This window comes from Microcaecilia unicolor, chromosome 8 (genome assembly GCF_901765095.1).
Source record: "Microcaecilia unicolor chromosome 8, aMicUni1.1, whole genome shotgun sequence".
Taxonomy (NCBI): domain Eukaryota; kingdom Metazoa; phylum Chordata; class Amphibia; order Gymnophiona; family Siphonopidae; genus Microcaecilia; species Microcaecilia unicolor.
In genome coordinates, this window is record NC_044038.1 from 88,413,344 (window position 1) to 88,437,123 (window position 23,780).

The 23,780-nt window shown below is 47.0% G+C and overlaps 1 protein-coding gene across 1 annotated transcript in view; it reads left to right on the forward strand.

Annotated features, from left to right (window-relative positions):
* The window catches only part of LSR (lipolysis stimulated lipoprotein receptor), a 119,163-nt gene that overhangs the window by 42,911 nt on the left and 52,472 nt on the right, over nucleotides 1-23,780 (forward strand). Inside the window, exon 4 of the mRNA XM_030213376.1 lies at nucleotides 18,181-18,237. Coding sequence (XP_030069236.1) covers nucleotides 18,181-18,237 — 57 coding nt within the window. The remainder of the gene's footprint in view (nucleotides 1-18,180; nucleotides 18,238-23,780) is intronic.

Consider the following 23,780-nt stretch of genomic DNA (forward strand, 5'->3'; position numbering starts at 1 on the left):
ATCAAATACTGCCCCATGGAATGCCTTGTCCATGATTTTTATATTTTTATGTATTTGGATTTTGCTTACACCTTTTTCAGTAGTAGCTCAAGGTGAGTTACATTCAGCTACACTGGATATTTCTCTGTCCCAGGAGGGCTCACAATCTAAGTTTGTACCTGAGGCATTGGAGGGTTAAGTGACTTGCCCAAGATCACAAGGAGCAGCAGTGGGATTTGAACTGGCCACCTCTGGATTTCAAGACTGGTGCTCTAACCACTAGGCCACTCCTTCTCTCCATTTGCATTTTCATTCTTATTTTAAGTTCTTGCAGCTGTTTTCAAGTAAACTTTTGTAAATGCTCCATATAATTTGAAATAGTTCTTAATGGAAAAAAAAAAAAAAACCAGCAACCTAAAACTTCCTTTTCCTTGTCATCAAGCAGATGAAGCCATTACGTATGGGTTGTGTTCATCAACCAGCAGGGGGAGATAGAGAGCACTCAAATTTCACAGTGCCACATGGTCAGCTAGCTCCACTGCCTCTTCAGTATTATCTATCTCCCCAAGCAGGGTGGCTGCAGCTTGATCAAGCTCCTTAAAAAATCTGCCTGGGGGTGGCTCCTGGCTTGCCAGTTGTTAGCCGGGGTGTTAGAGGCTATAGCAGCTTCACTTTAAAGGCACATAGGTTAGCCCTTTCCCTGCCTTACCCATCCCCCCAGTGGATGTGAGCACATTAGTTTCACTTTTCCCTGCTCATTCCCACTCTATACTTGGTGGATGCAGGCACATTGGTTCGCCTTTCCCTGCCTTTCCCACTGTTCTGTACCTCCGGAGTTGATTTGATTGCCTCTTTTGCTGTTTTCTCTACTTTCCTCACAGCGTTAAAAAAAAAAAAAAAAAAAAAAGCAAGAGGTTTTCTTCAGTTTCTACAGCGTGACCGGAGCTTGTATACTCGGTCCAGTGAGGTAAGAGTGTTTTCTGACTCCTCCGGGGAGGGCCCGCGATCGGGGCGTTTTTAGCGCGAAGCCACCATTTTGAATTTTCCGCCGTTTTTCGGCGATGGCTGCAGAGAGTGTTAAGCGCTGTTCCAAGTGTGGCAAGCACAGATCAGCAGTGGGGCTCTGTAAAACGTGCTGTTCAGGCGTAAGAGCCGGCCAGAGCACGGCGAGCGATGATTCTTCCCGCTCGGTGGAGCTGACAGTGGGAGCCATTTTGAAAGCACCACATGGCGCGAACCCCGCTGAGGTGGAGGGTCTGGAGACCGGAGGGGGCCCTCGAATTGAGGCTGGCCAAAGAGCTACTAGCCCCGGACTGGAACTGGGTGCCCAGGGCGAATTTTTCTCCCCTGACTTTGTATTATTGCTTCATAATGCATATATGCTTAAAAGAGCTCAGCCACAGGGTTTTCCTACGGCCCCCCTTACTGCCCCTCTGGTGGATGCAGGCCTGGGATTGCCATCTGAGGCGTTTTTCCCTGATAGCTGGCCGCAAGAGGAGCACAGAAGGGTAAATTCCCCTTCAGAGAGTGGTGCACCCCCCTTCCCCCCCCCCCCCCCTGTGGTCGGGATGTGGTGACTCTGAGGGGTCTGGCAGGCCCTCGTGGTCAGAGGAAACAGAGGAAGATGCAGAAAGGCCACTGGATCCAGATGATCCGTCCGTGGTGAGGATTTTCCACCGCGAGGAGCTGCCAGCGCTTATTTCAGATTGTCTTACAGGTCCTCTCTATTGAAGATCCTGGGAGTGGCGTGGCCTCCTCTGGAAATCCGAGGATGGCAAGTACCAAAAAGCCTGCTCGAGCCTTTCCTTTGCATGACTCCATCCAAGAGCTTATTTCTGCTCAATGGGCTGACCCTGAAGGACCTTTGAAAGTTTCCAGGGCTATGGGGCAATTATTCCCTCTGAGTGAGAAGCATTTGGCTCGCTTTGCAATGCCTAAGGTGGATGCCCTAGTCACAGCAATGACAAAGAGAACTACCCTCCCGGTTGAAGGAGGTACATAAGTAATGCCATACTGGGAAAAGACCAAGGGTCCATCGAGCCCAGCATCCTGTCCACGACAGCGGCCAATCCAGGCCAAGGGCACCTGGCAAGCTTCCCAAACGTACAAACATTCTATACATGTTATTCCTGGAATTTTGGATTTTTCCAAGTCCTGTTTAGTAGCGGTTTATGGACTTGTCCTTTAGGAAAACCGTCCAACCCCTTTTTAAACTCTGCTAAGCTAACCGCCTTCACCACTTTCTCCGGCAACGAATTCCAGAGTTTAATTACACGTTGGGTGAAGAAAAATTTTCTCCGATTTGTTTTAAATTTACTACACTGTAGTTTCATCGCATGCCCCCTAGTCCTAGTATTTTTGGAAAGCGTGAACAGACGCTTCACATCCACCTGTTCCACTCCACTCATTATTTTATATACCTCTATCATGTCTCCCCTCAGCCGTCTCTTCTCCAAGCTGTATAGCCCTAGCCTCCTTAGTCTTTCTTCATAGGGAAGTCGTCCCATCCCCGCTATCATTTTAGTCGCCCTTCGCTGCACCTTTTCCAATTCTACTATATCTTTCTTGAGATGCGGCGACCAGAATTGAACACAATACTCAAGGTGCGGTCGCACCATGGAGCGATATAACGGCATTATAACATCCTCACACCTGTTTTCCTATACCTTTCCTAATAATACCCAACATTCTATTCGCTAGCAGCAGCACACTGAGCAGAAGGTTTCAGTGTGTTATCGACGACGACACCCAGATCCCTTTCTTGGTCCGTAACTCCTAACGTGGAACCTTGCATGACGTAGCTATAATTCGGGTTCTTTTTTCCCACATGCATCACCTTGCACTTGCTCACATTAAACATCATCTGCCATTTAGCCGCCCAGTCTCCCAGTCTCGTAAGGTCCTCTTGTAGTTTTTCACAATCCTGTCGTGACTTAACGACTTTGAATAACTTTGTGTCATCAGCAAATGTAATTACTTCGCTAGTTACTCCCATCTCTAAATCATTTATAAATATATTAAAAAGCAGCGGTCCTAGCACGGACCCCTGAGGAACCCCACTAACTACCCTTCTCCATTGTGAATACTGCCCATTTAACCCCACTCTCTGTTTCCTATCCTTCAACCAGTTTTTAATCCACAATAGGACATTTCCTCCTATCCCATGACCCTCCAATTTCCTCTGTAGCCTTTCATGAGGTACCTTGTCAAACGCCTTTTGAAAATCCAGATACACAATATCAACCGACTCCCCTTTGTCCACATGTTTGTTCACTCCTTCAAAGAATTGAAGTAAATTGGTCAGGCAAGATTTCCCCACACAAAAGCCATGCTAACTTGGTCTCAGTAATCCATGTCCTCGGATGTGCTCTGTAATTTTGTTTTTAATAATAGCCTCTACCATTTTCCCCGGCACTGATGTCAGACTCACCGGTCTATAATTTCCCGGATCTCCCCTGGAGCCTTTTTTAAAAATGGGCGTTACATTGGCCACCCTCCAATCTTCCGGTACCACGCTCGATTTTAAGGATAAGTTGCCCTGAAGGATGTGCAAGACCGTAGACTGGAATCAGCACTTAAACGGTCCTTTGAAATTGCTGGTCTTACTATTCAGGCGTCTGCATGCAGTTGTTATGCTGCTGGAGCCTGCCTGGCATGGTTGCAACAGGTAGTGGAACAGCCCGGTGATGGAGCGGAGCCCTTGTCTGAAGTGGCTCTGCGAATGGAGTCGGCCTTGTCCTTTTTGGCTTACGCCCTTTATGATATTGTCAGAGCTTCAGCTAAACAGATGGCTGTAGCAGTGGCGGCTCGCCGTCTTCTGTGGCTAAGGCATTGGGCGGCGGACATGGCCTCTAAGCAAAGGTTGGTGAAGTTGCCCTTTCAAGGCCTTCTCCTGTTGGGTGAGGAGTTAGAGAAAATTGTGAAAGGACTGGGAGATGCTAAACCCCAGCGCTTACCCGAGGATAGGCCGCGACCTCCCTCCAAGGGTCAGGCGGTTCACTCCTCTTATAGACCTCGCTTCCGTGAAGCTAGAAGGTACTGCCCGGGTCATTCTGCTGGGTCCACTTCTCGTGACCGGTTTTCAGCAGAGGAACTCCTTTCGCTCGGACAAACGTTCCGCAGCAGCAGGCTCAAGACCTGGATTTCAAGGGTGACCCTCTCAATGAGGGTGCGCCGGCCCCCTCCTCGATTCCTGTTATAGGAGGACGTCTTTCCCTCTTTCTCGAGGAGTGGGCCAAGATTACCTCAGATCAGTGGGTCTTGGACCTGATCAGAGAAGGATACCGAATAGAATTCGATGCTCCGATAAGAGACGTGTTTGTGGAGTCCCGATGCGGTTCTGCCGCCAAACGGGTGGCGGAGGAGACCTTACAAGGCTTGATTCACATTGGGGCGGTTTCCCCCGGTGCCTCCCACCGATTTCGGCTGCGGACGCTACTCCATTTACTTTGTGGTGCCGCGAAAAGGTGGGTCTTTTCGCCCTATTCTGGACTTAAAAGAATTAAACAAGTCCCTAAGAGTGCGGCATTTTCACATGGAAACCTGCGCTCCGTCAGTGCGCCGGTACAGCCAGGAGAGTTTCTCGCGTCTCTGGACCTGAAAGAAGCTTACTTGCACATACCAATTTGGCCCCCGCACCAGAAGTTTCTGCGGTTTGCGGTGTTGGGAAAACATTTCCAGTTTCGGGCCTTGCCTTTTGGCCTCGCCACAGCTCCCCGAACCTTTTCCAAGGTAATGGTGGTAGTAGCTGCTTTTCTCAGGCGAGAAGGTATCCGGATTCACCCGTACCTAGACGACTGGCTCATCAGAGCGGACTCCGCAACAGAGAGCCATCAAGCTGGTCTCAGTACTGCAATCTCTGGGCTGGGTCGTCATTGTAGCCAAAAGTCACCTGACCCCCTCGCAATCTCTAGAATATTTGGGGGCACGGTTCGACACAGCCTCGGGATATGTATTCCTACTCGAGCAAAGGCGGTGCAAGCTTCATAATCAGGTCCGTCTGCTCCTGAGGATGCCCCGCCCGCGAGCTTGGGACATTGTCCAGCTGTTGGGATCGATGACGGCTACCTTGGATTTGGTGCCCTAGGCGAGAGCGCACCTGAGACCTCTGCAGTATTCCCTGCTTCAACGATGGTCTCCAGTATCTCAGGATTATCAATGCAGACTCTCTTGGATCCCTGCGGCCCGACTCAACATGGAATGGTGGCTCTCAGACAGCATGCTGCGGCGGGGAATGCTGCTGGCGCTCCCCGATTGGTGCCTAGTGGTGACAGATGCCAGCCTGAAGGGCTGGGGCGCACATTGCAAGGGGAAGCATGTCCAGGGTCTTTGGACACCCGACGAGTCGGAGTGGTCCATCAATTGCCTAGAGTTGAAAGCGGTGTTTCAGGCGCTTCTGGCCTTTCAAGTGACCCTGGAAGGATTGGCTGTCAGAGTGATGTCGGACAACACAACAACAATGGCCTACATAAACCGACAAGGCGGCACTCAGTGCAGAGCGCTGGCCGCGCAGGCCGAACAGATTTGGCACTGGGCCGAGCTGCATCTACAGTTTCTGTTGGCAGCTCACATTGCAGGTCAGAGCAACGTGCAAGCCGATTATCTAAGCAGGCATCAAATCGATCCAGCGGAATGGGAACTGGCAGGCAAAGTATTCCTGCAGATATGTGCCAAATGGGGCAAGCCAGTAATGGATCTTATGGCAACAAGCTCAACTGCCAAAGTCCCGTGCTTTTCAGCAGACTGAGAGATCCTCGCTCAGCCGGGTTGGATGCCTTGGCTCAACCCTGGCCTCTGGGCCTCTGGTATGTGTTCCTTCCGTGGCCCTTGATAGGGCGTGTGCTCCTGCGGATTCGGCTTCACCCAGGAGAAGTGGTTCTCATCGCCCCGGATTGGCCCAGAGGGCCTTGGTATGGGCTGTGAATGGGCTGTGTCTGCATTAGCACACGGCAGCCGCTAACGCGGCTTAGTAAACGGGGGTTAGTTTTTGGCTCCTAAAATTTAGGAAAGCAAGATGCCAAACTTTAGGTGCCTATTCTACCTAGCTTAAGGGATTTTTCTAGTTCTTTTCTTCTGTGTACTAAGTGCTTTGAAAATACTTTTCTGTCTAATCTAGCACTCAGGACAACTTAGATTAAATAAAAAAATTTTAAACTCCATATGCGTACAAAAACAAACCAATATCCAGTACCACATAAATAATGCTACAACAACAAAGCAGTATCTATTACAACGTATCAATTCAACAATAAAAGTTAAAGAAACTTTTTCAAACATTTTTCTTACGAGGAAATATCTCCAGAGACTGTGGTGCAAGTTTATAGTGAATGGAAAACTGCTACTAAAAGGACATATTTAGGAAAATGTTGTTAGTGTTAACAAAATGGCCCATTAATGGGGCATATTTATTGATATGTTTTTTTTTCACTTTGGATATGAGACCCAAGAGAAAACAAGGAATGCACAAGATGGTAAGCAAAACAAGACCACAGCAAAGGTGACAAGATGGATGATGCCAAACAAACTTCTACTGGACTCAGAGAAAAGTTCACAGCAATTCTTTGATCAGCAGCATCAGTTTCCATCATAGTCTCATGACAGATCATTTTTATTTGAAAGAGGGTGAATAGGGAAAAGAGGTCAGTGGATCAGGATACTTGTATGTTTTGGCCAGGGGAAAGACATAACCTTTATAAGTAAAATCTATTTTTGAGGTTACAAGAAGAGCGTTTCGGGCATTAATAGCACGTATGATAGTAGAATCTGAATATAGTAAAAGACAGCAAAGACCAAAATAGCCCATCCAATCTGCTGAATTGCCTTGTGCACTCCTCTTATACGAGTTCATTCAGCTGATTTTTTTTTTTTTAACTTGCACACATTTTCTCTTTTCTACCACCTTCCTTACCATTTCTTATCCTCCCTAGTGTGCCCTAAATTTGCTTCATAACAGTATGTTATCTTTGCTGATAGGCCATGTCAGATCTTGCATTCTTCAGCTTCACTTCTAACAAGATCAACACCTAGTTGACACTCGAGCCTGTGTAACGTTCAATAAATGAAGGCAATTTTTTAAAGTCTTGAGGTTTACCTTTCAACAGCTTTCTTGGAAGTCTAGTGCTACTGTTCTGTGTAGACCACTCCAGTGGTTCCAGGAAGTCCAGCATTGCACCAGTGCTGTTTTCGGTTGTAGTTACCTAGTGCTTCATTCCCATCATGCTGCCATGGATTCTCTGTGTATATCCCAGGTCCTTGAATTCTGTCAATGACTTTGTTTTAGCACCACCTCCTGGAGGTCAGTTGAAGCATCTGGTATCCTTCCTGAGCCTACTCCTTTGACGCGTCATTTGTTGACTTGGTTCTACAGCCTGTTTTAGAAAGGTTTCTGGCGTTTGTTTGTTTTTTTTTAATGTGTTTTATCATATCACCTGTCTCTCCTCTTCTTTCTACATATTTAGGTCTCGGTCTCATTTGGTGTTTGGTTCAGATGCCACACCATTTTTATCTTTTTTTTATCTTCTCTGGACAGCCTCTAGCCTTTTTCTAAGAGATCCTCCAGATCTGTACATAGTATTCAGGTGAGACCTCACTGTCTTCTGTACACATTTTTTTTCCTTCTATTTGAAAAACCTTTCTGGAGAAAATTTTTCCAAATGGGTTAGTTTGTGCATACCATGACAGGAATCAACCACACTCCTAAGCCAATGCATGTGAAGCATGGTCGCAGACATTTTTTAATCTACTAACTCACGCTAGTACTTGCATTATGCCAAAGAGAGCATCTTTCTGGACTTCATAAGATGTAACATGTATAGGCAACTTATACATGTTTGGAAGTTCTTTTTGGTCGAGCCTGAGGCACCCAAAATGATGGGAAATATTTCTTTATCTTTCTGCTACATTTTTGTGGTCTCCAACTGTTTTGCTTGGTACTTGAGGATCTTCTCTCTCTCTCTCTTCACTTCATTCACAGAGTAATCGCTTGGGACCAACACCTGTACAATCCATAGTGTTCTGATGGTGGTCTTTTTTTTTTTTTTTTTTTATTACTGTATTTGATTTTCTTGCATCCATCTTTCGGTCAGGGTGGAGATGTCTCAGATGACGATAATCTTTTTGTTTTCCACAGTTCTTTTAGGGTCATGACCCGAGTGCTTTTCTGGAACACCTGATGTTTTTAATGCTTAAAGTTTCCAATGGATGAGATGGGCACAAGGTGGCACTTGTATAAAACTTTTCTGCCATCAGCACTTTGCAGCCAGCAACAAGATGAATAACTATTTCTAAATCTCTCACAGAATCTCCAGGTGTATTGCACCAGTTTTTTCAATGCGCTATGCATCGTGTCCGCTATCCTGGGCTACATCTATCAATTGCTCATCCGTAGATTTCAATTCACCTCTTCTTAACTTTGTGTCCAGTTTTGATCATCAAATGATTCCTAGAGTAGTAGTTGTATTTCCCACTGTATTTATGCAGTTGCCACTTGTTTCTCCCCTGCAGATACAGTTCTTGAAGAGTATTTTTTGTCTTCCTTTACAAATTCTGTTGCTTCCTGAGATTTTCACCCATTTCTTCTTGTTAAAACACTTGTCCAAGTTTAATAATGGAACTGGATTCTGGAAGTTCTTTGTTCATATTACAGAATGACACGGGAACAGGTTATCGCAGTAATCCGTAGTAAAACCGCAGGAATGGGAAACATTTTCATAGTTTTACCGCGGGTGCAAACAGAGGTTATTGCCCTTCAGGAGCGGTAATAACCCCTGCACCCGCAGTAAAACGGACACCTACCTTTCTCCCGTCCTCCCTCTCTTCCTTACAAGTTGCTCACTCTCCCTCCACATCTCCGTTATGCTTCCGCTGCAGCATTTCCATCTTCCGAGCTGCCGGCAGTGTTAGCAATGTAAGCACACTACCTTCGCCCGGCCCAGAAGCCTTCTCTCTATTGCGACTTCCTGATTCCATGTAGGCAGGTTGCTCGCTGCAGAGAGAAGGCTTCCCAGCACGCGAAGGCAGTGTTCTTACATTGGTAATGCTGCCGGCAGCCCGGAAGATGGAAAGGCTATAGCGGAGAGGTGGAGGAGTGACACTGGAACTTGCAGAGGGGGGAAGGAGAGTGCGACACAGGACCCGGCAGCGGGGGGAGTGAGCAACACCGGACGGAGGGAGGGTGACACTGGGCCTTGTGGGGAAGGAGGGAGAGTGACACTGACCCTGGGGGGGGGGAGGCAGCAAGATTGGGAGAGCAACACTGAACTTGGGAGGGGGAGGGAAAGCAACACAAGACCTACGACACTGGACATTGGAAGGAAGGAGGGAGGGAGAGTGACACGACCTTGCAAGGGGGGGAGAGGACAGAAGGGACATGTGGTATGGGCCTTGGAAGCAAGGGGATGAAAGAGAGACAAGGATGGAGCTGGAGACTGAAAGGGTGATCAGATCCAGTGAAGGGTAGATGAAGGATAATAGGATGGGAATGGGGGCTAAGGAAGTGGGGGAAAGATGGGGAAAGATAGGGGTTTAGGAGACTGGATATTAAGTGAGAGAGGGAGCAACGGTAAAAGCTAGTAGGTAGATGAGAAGTGAAATAGAGACCAAGGGGGGGGGGATGGATATGAAATGAAAGGTCACTTCCAGATGTAGAGAAGGAAGGGAAGAAGCCAAGAGAAGAAATGGAAACGCCAGCATGGAAAAGAATTTAGTGAAGACTGACACGTGGAAAGTGGAAAAGAGACTGGGACCTGCCCAATTAGAAAAATAAAGTGCTCGGACAACAAAGGTGGAAAAGAAATATTTTTATTTAATACTTTTTAAGGACTGGGATGTACCTGCTTTGTGAAATGTACGCCTTTTCTATTTTTGTATTTTGCAGAGTGCAGGAGAAAATACGTTTGTTTCTCTTTTACAAATGTTTACACAGCTTACAGTCTGGCTTTCTTGAGGGCGATCTCGCTTTTGTTTTTTCTGTGGTTCCCTGTTTTCTATAGTGAGAAAAGAATTAATGTGCTTGGAGTTGTAGAATGATTAGAAAAATTAGTTCTTATTGCTTGCTATGTGAATGAATATTCCATCACTGTTTCATTATTGCTTGCCAGACCAGTCCAGTATTACATTTTAAGGACATTTGTTTTAATTCGTTTACGCAGTCCTTACATGGACATGATTTTGCTTTTTAAGCCCGAAGGTAAATGTTAAGGGTGGTTAAACCAGTGAGGCTTCTGTGGATAGGGACAGAGTTTGCGGGGACGGGGCCAGACTTTGTCCCCGCGTCATTCTCTAGTTCATATTTCACATCTTTTGTGCATTGGGATCTGGTAGTAAGCATGGAGGCCCATGATAGTAGCTTGATAAGTATCTGTCTATTTTTATGAGACCCATTCCTCCTTCAGATCTAGGAATATACAGTCTTGGCATACACTGATTTTTATAGATGACCTCATGGGCATGGAATTTTCTTGTTCACACATCTAGTTTTTCAAGGTCTCATAAGAGTCCAGTCTATAGGAACAATACCAAAATTATGAGAGTGCAGGAAGTGCTAGTTGATTAATAGCCAGTATCTTATTCCATGATGATGCACTCTTCAGTATCGGTTTTAGTCTCATAATATTCTTTACTGACTTACTTTTCTCCTTCTGAGCAATTTCTGCTCGATAGTGGCTCCTTCCTGCACCCTTAGATATTTATATACACTTTCCTGTTCAAGTTGCTTTATCTTGCAGTCATAGGAGGTGTTTTTTTCAGTTTCGTTCAACTTTCCCTTAAGGAAAATCATGTTAGAAAATTTGTCCAGACTAAAAGTCCTCTTGATGTCTGAAAAGCTTTTCACCACTCAAAAGTTGTTCTGCTGATTGGTCATGAACTGTAGAGTTTCAGGCCATCTACAAACAGTATGTGTGATGTAACCTCAGGATTGTTGGCATCTTTGGAAGGAAGGCTTTTTTTTCAGCATCTCCCTATGTGCCCCAGCATATGTTTTGCAATCTTGAAATCAACAGACACTATTGTCCTGTTTGTGTACATTATCAGTCATCACGTACTGTTCCCTCTGATTCATGAGACACTATCCTTTTGTACTAAATCTTAACTACCAAATATTTAGCCACTTTTCAGACATTCTTAGGTCCTTTTTTTATTCTCTCAGCTCCATGAGGAGTATGCTCTTACTGATTTTCATATCCTCTGCAAAGAGGCAAACTTTCCCTTCTAACATTCAAACTTAGGATGGCACTTGCTAATAAACTCAAGTTCTAATTCTAATTAAGCAAGTTTATCTCTCAGTGGTGGAGGAAAAAAGACTTCAGATGCTCAACGTTCTCTGTTTCTATGAACAGTGAACCATTGAATGCCTATATCCACTACTTACAGGGAAGTTCTCCCTTATGGACAGTGCATGAGCTCCTCATCAGTCTTTAAAAAAAAAAAAAAAAAACCTCCAGATTTGTAAATGTATTATTTTGTATGCTTATTCCAATGAATTATGTAGATTTTACTATTAAGATTTCAACAGTACTTATCTGGGCTTTTGAAGACCACTACGGCTGGGCACGCTGTACAGAAAATTTCTGTTTCGCTACAAGCTTCTTAAGGAGCGGATTCCATACCCATGGTGTAGCCCTGAAATTAAGAATGCATATGACATCGAATTAGAGAATGAAGAATAGTCTGGTGACTAAAGAGTAAGGGGTCTCACTTACCGAGTATTCTCCTGCCTTCCTTTTCAAAGACTGTTATAAAAAGATGGCCGCTGCTTTTTAAAGAGACTCCTTTCTCCGTAGACCAATCATCTAGGTTTATCATTCTTAAAGCTATAGTGTCAATAAGCAATCCTAGCTTTCCTTGTCATCAAGCAGATGAAGCCATTACGTATGGGTTGTGTCCATCAACCAGCAGGGGGAGATAGAGAGCACTCAACTTTTCACAGTGCCTCATGGCCAGCTAGCTCCACTGCTTCTTCAGTATTCTCTATCTCCCCAAGCAAGGTGGCTGCAGCTTCTTTGAGCTCCATCAAAAATCTGCCTGGGGGTGGCTCCTGGCTTGCCAGTTGTTAGCCGGGGTGTTGGAGGCTATAGCAGCTTCACTTTGAAGGCACATAGGTCAGCCCTTTCCCTGCCTTACCCATGCCCCCGTGGATGTGGACATATTAGCTTGCTTTTCCCTGTCCTTTCCCACTCAATGGATGCAGGCACATTGGTTCGCATTTCCCTGCGTTTCCCACTTATCTGAGCCTCCGGAGTGAATTTATTTACCTCTTTTTGCCTCTGCTTTCCTCACAGCGTTAAAAATAAATAAATAAATAAAGTCGCGCTTTAGCGCAGCGATCTTGGAAAAGAGGTTTTTCTTGAGATTCTTCTGCAGGACCGAAGATGTGATACTCGGTCTAGTGAGGTAAGAGTGTTTTCTGACTCCTCCAGGGTGGGCCCGCGATCGGGACGTTTTTGGCGCGAACCACCATTTTGAATTTTACCGCCGTTTTCAGCGATGGCTGCGGAGACTGTAAAGCGCTGTTCTAAATGTGGCAAGCGCAAATCAGCAGCGGGGCTCTGTAAATCGTGCTGTACAGACGGTAGAGCTGGCCCGAGCATGGCGAGCGGCGATCTTTCGCGCTCTGAGCTGGCAGCAGACGCCATTTTGGATTTTCCACATGGCGCGGCCTCCGTTGCGACGGAGAGCCCTGAAGCCGGGGGGGGAGGGGTCCTCTGAGTGAGGCTTATAATAGAGCTGATAGCCCTGGGCAGGATCCGGGCAGTCAGGGAGCGGTTTTCTCCCCTGATTTTGTTTTAATGCTGCATAAGGCTTTGCCTGTTTCTTATCCTCCTGATAAATGCAGAAGGGCTAATTCCCCTTCTGAGTGTGGCGCAACCCCACCCCCCCCCCCCCCCCCCCCCCCCCCCGTGGTCGGGCTATGAGGAGAGGGGTCTGGCAGAGCTTCTTGGTCTGAGGAGGCAGAGTTGGGTGAAGAATTGCCACAGGATCTTGATGATCCGTCTGCGGTGAGGATTTTCCACCGCGAGGAGCTGCCAGCGCTTATTTCAGATGCCTTACAAGCCTTCTCAATTGAAGATCCAGGGAGTGGCACAGCCTCCTCTGTTAATCCAAGGATGGCTAGTACCAGAAAGCCTGCTCGAGCCTTTCCTTTGCATGACTCCATCCAAGAGCTTATTTCGGCTCAATGGGCTGACCCCGAGAGACCTTTGAAGGTTGCCAGGGCTATGGGGCAATTATACCCTCTGAGTGAGGAACATTTGGCTCGCTTTGCAATGCCTAAAGTGGATGCCCTGGTCACGGCTGTGACAAAGAGAACTACCCTCCCTGTTGGAGGTGTTGCCATGAAGGATATTCAAGACCGCAGGCTTGATTCAGCTCTGAAGCGGTCCTTTGATTTGGCAGGTCTCACTGTTCGGGCGTCTGCATGCAGTTGTTATGCTGCTAGAGCCTGCCTGGCTTGGTTACAGCAGGCAGTGGAACAGCCCGGTGATGGAGCGGAGACCTTATCTGAAGTGGCTCCGCGGATGGAGTCGGCCTTGTCCTTTTTGGCTGACGCCTTTTATGATATGGTCAGAGCTTCGGCTAAACAAATGGCTGTAGCAGTGGCGGCTCGCCGCACTCTTTGGCTACGACACTGGGCGGCGGACATGGCCTCTAAGCAAAGGCTGGTGAAGTTGCCCTTTCAAGGCCTTCTCCTGTTTGGTGAGGAGCTGGAAAACATTGTTAAAGGCCTGGGGGATTCCAAACCTCAGCGCTTGCCCGAAGATAGGCCGAAGCCTTCCTCTAAGGGTCAGGCGGTCCGCTCCTCTTACAGACCTCGCTTCCGTGAAGCTAGAAGGTACCGCCCTGGAGCGTGCTGCTGGGTTCACGTCTCGTGCCCGCTTTCAGCAGAGAAACTCCTTTTGCTCGAACAAACATTCCGCAGCTGCCGGTTGTAGGCCTGGAGTGCAGGGGCGACCCTCTCAATGATGATGCGCTGGCCCCCTCCTCGTTTCCTGTCATCGGAGGAAGGCTTTCCCTCTTTTTCGAGGAGTGGGCCAAAATCTCCGCAGATCAGAGGGTCTTGGACATGATCAGAGACGGATACCGAATAGAATTCGATGCCCCGGTGAGAGATGTTTGTGGAGTCCCGATGCGGTTCTGCCGCCAAACGGGCGGCGGTAGAGGAGACTTTGCACAGTCTGTGCCAAATAGGGGCTGTGACCCCTGTGCCTCCCGCCGATCAAGGTCTAGGCCGCTACTCCATTTACTTTGTGGTGCCACGAAAAGGCGGGTCTTTTCGCCCGATCATGGACTTAAAAGAGCTGAACAAGTCCTTAAGATTGCGGCATTTTCACATGGAAACCCTGCGCTCCGTCATTGTGGCGGTACAGCCAGGAGAGTTTCTCACTTCTCTGGACCTGAAAGAAGCTTACTTGCACATACCAATTTGGCCCCCGCACCAGAAGTTTCTGCGGTTTGCGGTGTTGGGAAAACATTTCCAGTTTCGGGCCTTGCCTTTTGGCCTCGCCACAGCTCCCCGAACCTTTTCCAAGGTAATGGTGGTAGTAGCTGCTTTTCTCAGGCGAGAGGGTATCCGGGTTCACCCGTACCTAGACGACTGGCTCATCAGAGCAGACTCAGAAAAAGAGAGTCATCTAACTACAGCCAGAGTGGTTTCAGTCCTTCAATCTCTGGGCTAGGTCGTCAATATGGCCAAAAGTTACCTGACCCCCTCGCAATCTCTAGAATATTTGGGGGCCAGGTTCGACACAGCCTCGGGCTATGTGTTTCTTCCCGAGCAAAGGCGGTGCAAGCTTCAGAATCAGGTCCGTCTGCTCCTGAGGATGCCCCGCCCGTGAGCTTGGGACATTGTCCAGCTGTTGGGATCGATGACGGCCACCTTGGAAGTGATGCCCTGGGCGAGAGCGCACCTGAGACCTCTACAGTATTCTCTACTTCAACGATGGTCTCCAGTATCTCAGGATTATCAGTGCAGACTTTCTTGGCTCCCTGTGGCCCGCCTCAGTATGGAGTGGTGGCTCTCGAACAGCATGTTGCGGTGGGGAATGCCGCTGGCGCTCCCCGATTGGTGCCTAGTGGTGACAGATGCCAGCCTGAAGGGCTGGGGCGCGCATTGCCAGGGGAAGCATGCCCAGGGTCTGTGGACGCCCGACGAGTCGGGGTGGTCTATCAACTGCCTGGAATTGAAAGAGGTGCTTCTGGCTCTTCTGGCCTTCCAAGTGACCCTGGAAGGATTGGCGGTCCGAGTGATGTAGGACAACACGACAGCAGTGGCCTACATAAATTGACAAGGCGGCACTCAGTGCAGAGCTCTAGCCACGCAGGCCAAACAAATTTGCCACTGGGCCGAGCTGCATCTACAGTCCCTGTCAGCAGCTCACATTGCAGGTCAGAGCAACGTGCAAGCCGACTATCTAAGCAGGCATCAGATCGATCCAGCGGAGTGGGAACTAGCAGACGATGTATTCCTGCAGATATGTGCCAAATGGGGCAAGCCAGTGATGGATCTTATGGCGACCAGTTCCAATGCCAAAGTCCCGGGCTTCTTCAGCAGACAGAGGGATCCTCGCTCTGCCGGGTTGGATGCCTTGGCTCAACCTTGGCCCCTGGGCTTGCTGTATATCTTCCCTCCATGGCCCTTGATAGGGCGCGTGCTCCTGCGGATTCGGCTGCATCCAGGAGAAGTGGTGCTCATCGCCCCTGATTGGCCCTGGAGGCCTTGGTATGCGGACCTCCGACAGATGCTGTTGGAGGCTCCTTTTCCATTACCTCTGGTTCCGCACCTGTTGTCACAGGGATCCGGTGGCCATGGAGGACGCCTGCCATTTTGGTCTTATGGCTTGGCGATTGAGAGGGTGCAATTGAGAGACAAAGGCTACTCAAATAAGGTAATTTCCACTCTCCTGCAAGCCTGTAAGCACTCCACTTCCATGGCTTATGCCAGGATTTGGCGCCAGTTTGAAGTCTGGTGTGTTTCAAGAGCGCTTTCTCCGTTGCGGGCTCCTGTCTCGCCGATTCTGGACATTTTGCAGGATGGTGTACACAAAGGCTTGGCCTATAATTCCCTGTGGGTGCAAGTGGCAGCATTGGCCTCCCTGCGTGGCAAGGTTGAAGGCTTGTCCTTAGCTGCTCATCCAGATGTGGCACGGTTTCTTAGAGGGGTGCTTCGGCTCCGTCCTTCCGTGCGGGCATCTTGTCCAGCTTGGAACCTGGGGTTAGTATTGAAGGCCCTTCAGGGGGCTCCCTTTGAACCGCTTCGGCGTGCTTCAGAGAAAGATTTGACACTGAAGGCCGTCTTTTTAGTGGCCATTACCTCGGCGAGGCGGGTGTCAGAACTCCAGGCGCTGTCCTGTAGAGACCCTTTTCTGCAATTCTCAGAGTCAGGGGTCACAGTTCGGATCGTGCCTTCCTTCATGCCTAAGGTGGTTTCAGCGTTTCACCTAAACCAGCCTGTTTTTCTTCCCTCCTTTGTTGAGGAGGAGTTTCCAGATTCATTTGGGCAGTTGCACCTTTTGGATGTGCGCAGGACTCTGTTGCAGTATCTGCGAATTACAAATTCTTTCAGGACCTCTGATCCTCTTTTTTATGCTGTTTGCAGGTCCTCGCAGAGGGTCTTCAACGTCTAAAGCCACTATTGCCCGTTGGCTCAAAGAAGCTATCTTTTCAGCATATCTGCTGTCTGGCCGGGCTCCGCCTGCAGCCTTTAAGGCACACTCCACAAGAGCGATTTCCTCTTCCTGGGCGGAAACTGGAGCACTATCTCTTCATGAGATTTGCAGTGCTGCAACATGGGATTCTAAGCTCTCTTTCATCCGACATTACAGGCTGGATGTGGCTGCCAGGAGGGATGCGCGTTTTGGAGCACAGGTGCTAGCAGCGCGTGGTGTGGCTTGTTCCCACCCTATTTAGGGATTGCTTTGTTACATCCCATACGTAATGGCTTCATCTGCTTGATGACAAGGAAGGGAAAATTAGGTTCTTACCTTGGTAATTTTCTTTCCTTTAGTCATAGCAGATGAAGCCATGAGCCCTCCCTGCATGATTGTCTGTATTGCAGTGATTTCTGATGTCAGGTGCTGTTCTTGTTTCCTGAAATTATATTCCTTCCTTGGGGAGTCGGAAAACAGTCTTCAGGATTCTTGTTACAGTTATAGGAGGATGAGTTCATTCCCTCCAGTTCATGTTTTGGGAGGATGAGTTTATTCCCTCCACGAGGATGCAAGTATTCCCTCCGTTTATACAAAGTGGAGGACGAGTTTATTCCCTCCAGGAGGTTGAGTTCATTCCCTCCTTTTTTGAGTTCATGCCCTTGTTAAGGGGCCATCGTTCGCTGTGAGGAAAGTTCATGTTATTCCCATTGCGGTTTGCCATACTGCTTTGGAAGCTTCAAATACTGAAGAGGCAGTGGAGCTAGCTGGCCATGAGGCTCTGTGAAAAGTTGAGTGCTCTCTATCTCCCCCTGCTGGTTGATGGACACAACCCATACGTAATGGCTTCATCTGCTATGACTAAAGGAAAGAAAATTACCAAGGTAAGAACCTAATTTTCCCTTATGCACAGGCAGATTTGACTTTTGATGGACATATTGGGACTATTACTGTACATGTGTGTGTTATGATAGAATTTATGTTGGGGAATTAGATTGCTATGGGGGTGCTAGGGAGAATGAGATTTGATATTGCTACCTATCTTGGTACTTTTGGATTAAAGGTGGATTATTCAATTGAAGAACAATTGTTATAGCTATGGCAACATTTGTCCATCTCCATTGAGGATCTCTGTGAGGTTGACATTGAATGCAGTCCATATGTTCACTTTGCAGTATTTTTTTAATTTTATTAAGGTTTATTAACTTTTATAAGAAGTTTACCTAAGGTGGTACTTGAATATAGCCTCTCAGCAGGATGGAAAATTTGAATAATCTGTTTTGCTCAGCCTATCAATGAGTAGAGAGCAGTTTAATCTCGCTCCCCCCCCCCCCCCCATTTAAATCTATTTTATGGTCCTGATGGGAGCTTTTAAGTCTGTAAAAAAAGAATGTCTTTGCTGAGCGTGATTATATAACATAATAGTGCAGAACAGGTACATTCACCCACTTGTTTGAGCTGCTTTCTTTAGAGAACATCTGTTAACAAGTAAACATCTTTACTGTCCTTTTAAGTCTCTACTGACTTGGCTGCTTATTAACATTTTTTTCTTGTTCTCTAGGAAGAGAGTCAGGGATCTCAGAACTTTTACCAGACTTTGAGATAGAGCACATGGAAGGTAATGGTCATGCATTCTTCCATGCTAGAGGGTGGAGGGTAGACACAGTAGTAGGAGGGCTTGCAGTATTGCTGGCTTTCGTTACTGTAGGGTTTTAGTCCAGTATTTCCTTTACTCATTTGAATGCATTGTGGTCCATAACTGATTGAAACCTATTTACTATAACCTGTACTCACTGTTAAATGATGTTCCAATATCTCAATATCTCTTATTATAAATGCTTTTTAATATATACAAACAGACATATATTACCCACATAACACTATTAAATATATAAATACACCCCCAGTATTACTAGCAACGTTGGCTCTTCCTATTTCAATAACAATCATGTATGTCCTTTAGCTTTCTTTATCATATATAGCGCATTAAAACATTCATGCTATATAATTGTTCAACGTCCTTTCATTACTATTTCAAAACTCTTCAAACGGTCAGTTGTCTCCTTGACTGTGATAGTAATTTAGTTCATCGGCGTTGAGCGTTGGAGAAAATAGCAACCAAAAATATATGACACTAGCAAAAAAAACCTTTTAACGTAATCTTCCATCTTCCATCATTAAGTCATTGATAATCAGGATTCCCAACGACTGCAAGCAATTGTGGTTCTTTAGCTTAACAGTTTCTCCCAGTCAATTCTCTCAGTTCACTCGGTTCTCTATGCGAGACCGCATTTCGCACTTAGCTTCTTCAGGAGAACCGTAATCAACATCCTACATGAAAGATATATGTACTTCCTTTGTCATTCTCATATATCATTACATGTCCAATTTTTCATATATACAAATATTTAATCCACATTTAATTCATCTTTTCCCACATCTAAATTACTTCGGCAACTTACCCATCGGGCTAATTTCCGCCTCTAGGCTGGCAGGAAATGACGATACAAACATCTCTATGACTAGCTAAACCAGATATAAATACTAGCAGCAAGCCACTCCTCTCTCTGACGTATGTGCCTCAAATCCATTCCACCTCCAGGTTTAATCCCAGGGGTGTTACTGTTCTCCATTGAAAAATAAAACGCTGTTCTATATTAAAAAGGATTTCACTTATGTTGCCTCCCCGATCCAACACAGGAATCTGTAATAATGCCATGCATCTGATATCCTCTATTGCATGTCGGTATTCTTCCTATAGATCGAGGTGGATAAGTTATTGAAATCCTTTTTATTAATTTTTATGTCTAAAAATTCCAATGTTTCTCGTGAAGTTCGAGCAGTAAATTTAACACATGGGTCAGCTTCATTTAATTCTCTTATGAATATTGCTAGATCTTCCTCGGATCCCCTCCAAAACATTATCACATCGTCTATGTAACGGCGCCATAGCATAATATTAGTATGCCACGGTGACGGATAAACAAATTTCTCTTCAAATTCAGTCATATAGAGGCAGGCCAATGAGGGGGCTACTGAAGCCCCCATGGCTATGCCTCTTTTTTGAAGATAGTACTGCTTTTCAAATTGAAAGTAATTAAACCTAACTACCCACGTTAAAAGTTGGCATAACGCCACTTTCTTTTCTTTGGAGATGTTACATCGTTCCAGAACAGATCCTGCTACCTCAATGACCCCTTCCTGGGGCAAATTGGTATATAGGGCTACTACGTCCAAGCCTACCAATAGGGTGGATTCCTCCACCAGGCCTTGATCTTTAATTACTTCTAAAGTATGTATAAAATCTGTGGAGTCCCTAACATAAGACTCCGCTTTAGTAACCCATGGTTGGAGGAATACATCTATTAATCTAGAGAGGGGCTCTAATACTGAATCCCTAGTACATACTATCGGGCGACCTGGAGGGTCCACTGTGGATTTATGAACTTTCGGAACGAAATATATGTAAGGAATTTTGGGGTTAGGGTGACAAAGAAACCGTTGTTCTTGCACTGAAAAAGTGCCATCCATCACACCCCTCCCCACATATTTAGTTATCAGATCCTTTAGCTGTTCCGTAACTGATTGGACATATAGCAAAGTGTTTCCCAGACTTTACTCTGGAACTGACCTTGCCAAGGTCGCCAACCTGTAATGAAGTTCTCTTATTTTGTAATGCAAATCTCAGTGCCTTCTGTAGTAAATGACTGACCTGCATTGGGATGTTAAATAGAAAACCACGATTGGGCTTGCATCTTATAAAGTAACAGCAGTGTGCAGTGCAACTCATCCTCTGTAATGTGCTCTAAATTTTTCAGCCCCAAGAATGTTGTTGAAAATGGAGGCGCTTGGTCAAAGAATTCTCCCAAATTGCTGTTACAACCTTGAGCATGCTTCTTGGTTTAATATTCCAGTTTGTCAGTTTCAGTACTACATGAAGTAATTAATTTATTGGAACAGGAGTTAAAAAAATAGTACTGGACCAAAATCTGACTGGTAACTGCTGAGACCAATACCTGTAACTTCCCACACATGTCAAGAGCTGTCCTGTGGCATTCACTGAGTTTGGATAGTCAGTGATAGAGAAACAGTAATTGTACTGAGCGTAGTTGTACCTTTTAGGAGCTACCATTATAGTTTAGATCATAATCTAAGGAGCTAAGCATTTATCTGTGACGTTTACAACATTGCCCTTTTACAGCCATGAAAAAATATTGAGAAAGTTGTGCAGGCCAAGATTTGAAGAAGTCAGGGAAAAACACTGTCCAAGAAAATGTGCTTATAAAATGGATTTGTCTGCAGCATTTGAAGTGAGAAGCAAGGACTAGCAGGTACATAACTGGAAGTAGTTAAGTGTAACAGTGGATGCAGCAGTTTATTTTTATTTTTTATTTTTGTTACATTTGTATCCCGCACTTTCCCACTCATGGCAGGCTCAATGCGGCTTACATGGGGCATGGAGGGTTAAGTGACTTGCCCAGAGTCACAAGGAGCTGCCTGTGCCTGAAGTGGGAATTGAACTCAGTTCCCCAGGAACTAGGTCCACCAGCCTAACCACTAGGCCACTCCATTTATTATCCTGCGCAGCAGTTTCAGTGACATGACTACAGCCATTTTGCTCACCAGTGTTGGGGGAGGAGGGAGGATTTTTGGCCTTAAGTCTGAGTAGAAAGAAAATCAAAAGTACTAGTTTTGAGAGAATGAACTGCTGACTCGGCCAAAGTGCAACTCAGAAGCACTCACTCACAAATGAGGTTGTAGTAATGAGGACCGAAAGACTTCCCCAGGTTCATTTCAAGCAGCTGAGACATTTGAGAACAAACCATGTATTCTGGGTCAGACCACAGAACTCATTAGTATAGTGACAAGTGCAGTTCATAAATACCAAAAAGTAGGTTTTTCCTTGTTGCTTGTTCCAAAGAAAAGTGGTGGCTTTCCTACTTGGAGAATGGGAGCAGAGAGGACCTCTTTCACTGGGTCAGCACTTACCTAGTTGCAGTAGAGTTGAACAGTGAGATGCAGTGCCTCCATTCTATTCCTCCTATGCATGCAGTCCAGAGATACTACCAGCAAGTGGACCTTGGGGTGGAAGATTTTTCCCAATGAAGCTGGGCCTTCACAGACTTCCTCCAGAGCTCACCAGGCACCTGGCCTCACACATGACTGTTTTAAGCATATAGGAAGTCACCCTTTTCCAAAGGGTTCATGTCCTACCACCTGCCTGAAACATTGGATTGTAATTTCAAGATGGGGGTTTCAACATAATCTGATTTTTGTTTGATTTGTTCCTGGACTTAAGTACATAAGTATTGCCACACTGGGACAGACCAAAGGTCCATCAAGCTCAGCATCCTGTTTCCAACAGTGGCCAATCCAGGTCACAAATACCTGGCATGATCCTGAAAAAGTTCAATACATTTTATGCTGCTTATCCAGCAGTGGATTTTCCCCAAGTCAATTTAATAATGGTCTGTGGACTTTTCCTTTAGGAAGCCAACCAGACCTTTTTAAACCCTGCTAAGCTAACCGCCTTTACCACATTCTCTGGCAACTAATTCCAGAGTTTAATTACACGTTGAGTGAAGAAACATTTTCTCCAATTCTTTTAAATTTGCTACTTCCATATCATCAAGCTGATCAATCCATAGACTGGTGGGTTGTGTCCATCTACCAGCAGGTGGAGATAGAGAGCAAACTTTTGCCTCCCTATATGTGGTCATGTGCTGCCGGAAACTCCTCAGTATGTTCTCTATCTCAGCAGGTGGTGGTCACACACAGCAGCAGCTCTGGCTAGGCCTCCAAGCCTAATTTTTAGGTTTTGTTGAGTGCCTGGGGTTGAGGGCTCTTTTGAGCAAGTGCAAACCTGGTGGTGCCAGGTCCCTCCTTTTCTCCCCCCTCCCGCTGGCTCCGTTAAAAAAAAAAAAAAAAATTTTGAACGTCCTTAAAGGCGTTTATTTCGACGTTTATTTAAGCGTCTATTGCAGCTACTCACTGGGACACCAGGTCGTTACAACTCGGAGCGGACAGCAGGTAATTTTTACCTTTTTATAGCGGGCAGGGGGTTCCCCGATTCTTCTCCTCGTGGCATATGCCGTCGGAGGGCGAGGGCGCAAAGGGTCGCTCCCCGGGTCGCTTGAGCGCTTCTAGAGGGGATGCGGGGGTCTTAAAGCCTGATTCGCCCTTGTTGGGTGACAGTTTCGTGACCGATGAATGTCCCGGTCCTTCCTCCGGCGTGGCGGTTTTTCCCGCCATAAACGCCCATCCCCCGCTCCTCGCCTCCGCCACCTTGGCCGGCCACGCGGCTCGGACGGCTTCTTCTTGGGCCGCCCTTGAGGTTGGAGACATTAATGCCATGAACGCCCTTAATTTGGGCGACGGCACAGAAGCGGCTAAAGTTAAGAGCCGTTCTTCCCGCGCGGCTCCTTCGCGGAGTTTCGCGCCGGACGCCATTTTGGATGCGCAGCATGTCTCTCCCCCGCTATTGCGAGCGCCGGTTGAGAGTGCGTCTAGGGCTGTTGCCCAGGCTGCGGAAGTGCACAGTCTGGGGGGTTTCTCCCCCGAGTTTGTTTTGCTGCTGCATCAGGCCTTCCTCATGCACAACGCTGCCCCTGCTCCCTCGTCTGGTAAAGAGGTTGAGGTTCCCAGAGGTAAACGCCCTCGGGTTGATTCCCAGGCCTTGGAGGAATTTGTCTCCTCCGATGTAGATGAGGGCAGCGTGTCTGAGGTCTCCCAACGGTCCTTTGCGGATTCCTTGGAGGAGACGGATCCCCGCTCGGATGGAGCGGATGACCCCTCTGCAGCGCGGCTTTTTAGCCCAGAGGATTTGCCCAACCTGTTGTTACAGGCCATGGACACTTTGAAGATTTCCTCTCCGGAGGACGTCTCTCCCTCAGCCCCTGTTGGCTCTGCCATTATGCTGGGGACGAAGCGCCCGCCTAGAACCTTCCACGTGCATGATGCCATGCACACCTTAATTTCGGCTCAATGGGATGTCCCAGAAGCGAGCCTTAAAGTGGCTAGGGCTATGTCCCGCCTCTATCCTTTGGCTGTGAGTGAACGTGAGGCCTATCTGTGGCCTACCGTGGATTCTTTAATCACTGCGGTGACTAAGAAAACGGCGTTGCCGGTGGAAGGTGGCACGGCCCTAAAGGACGCCCAAGA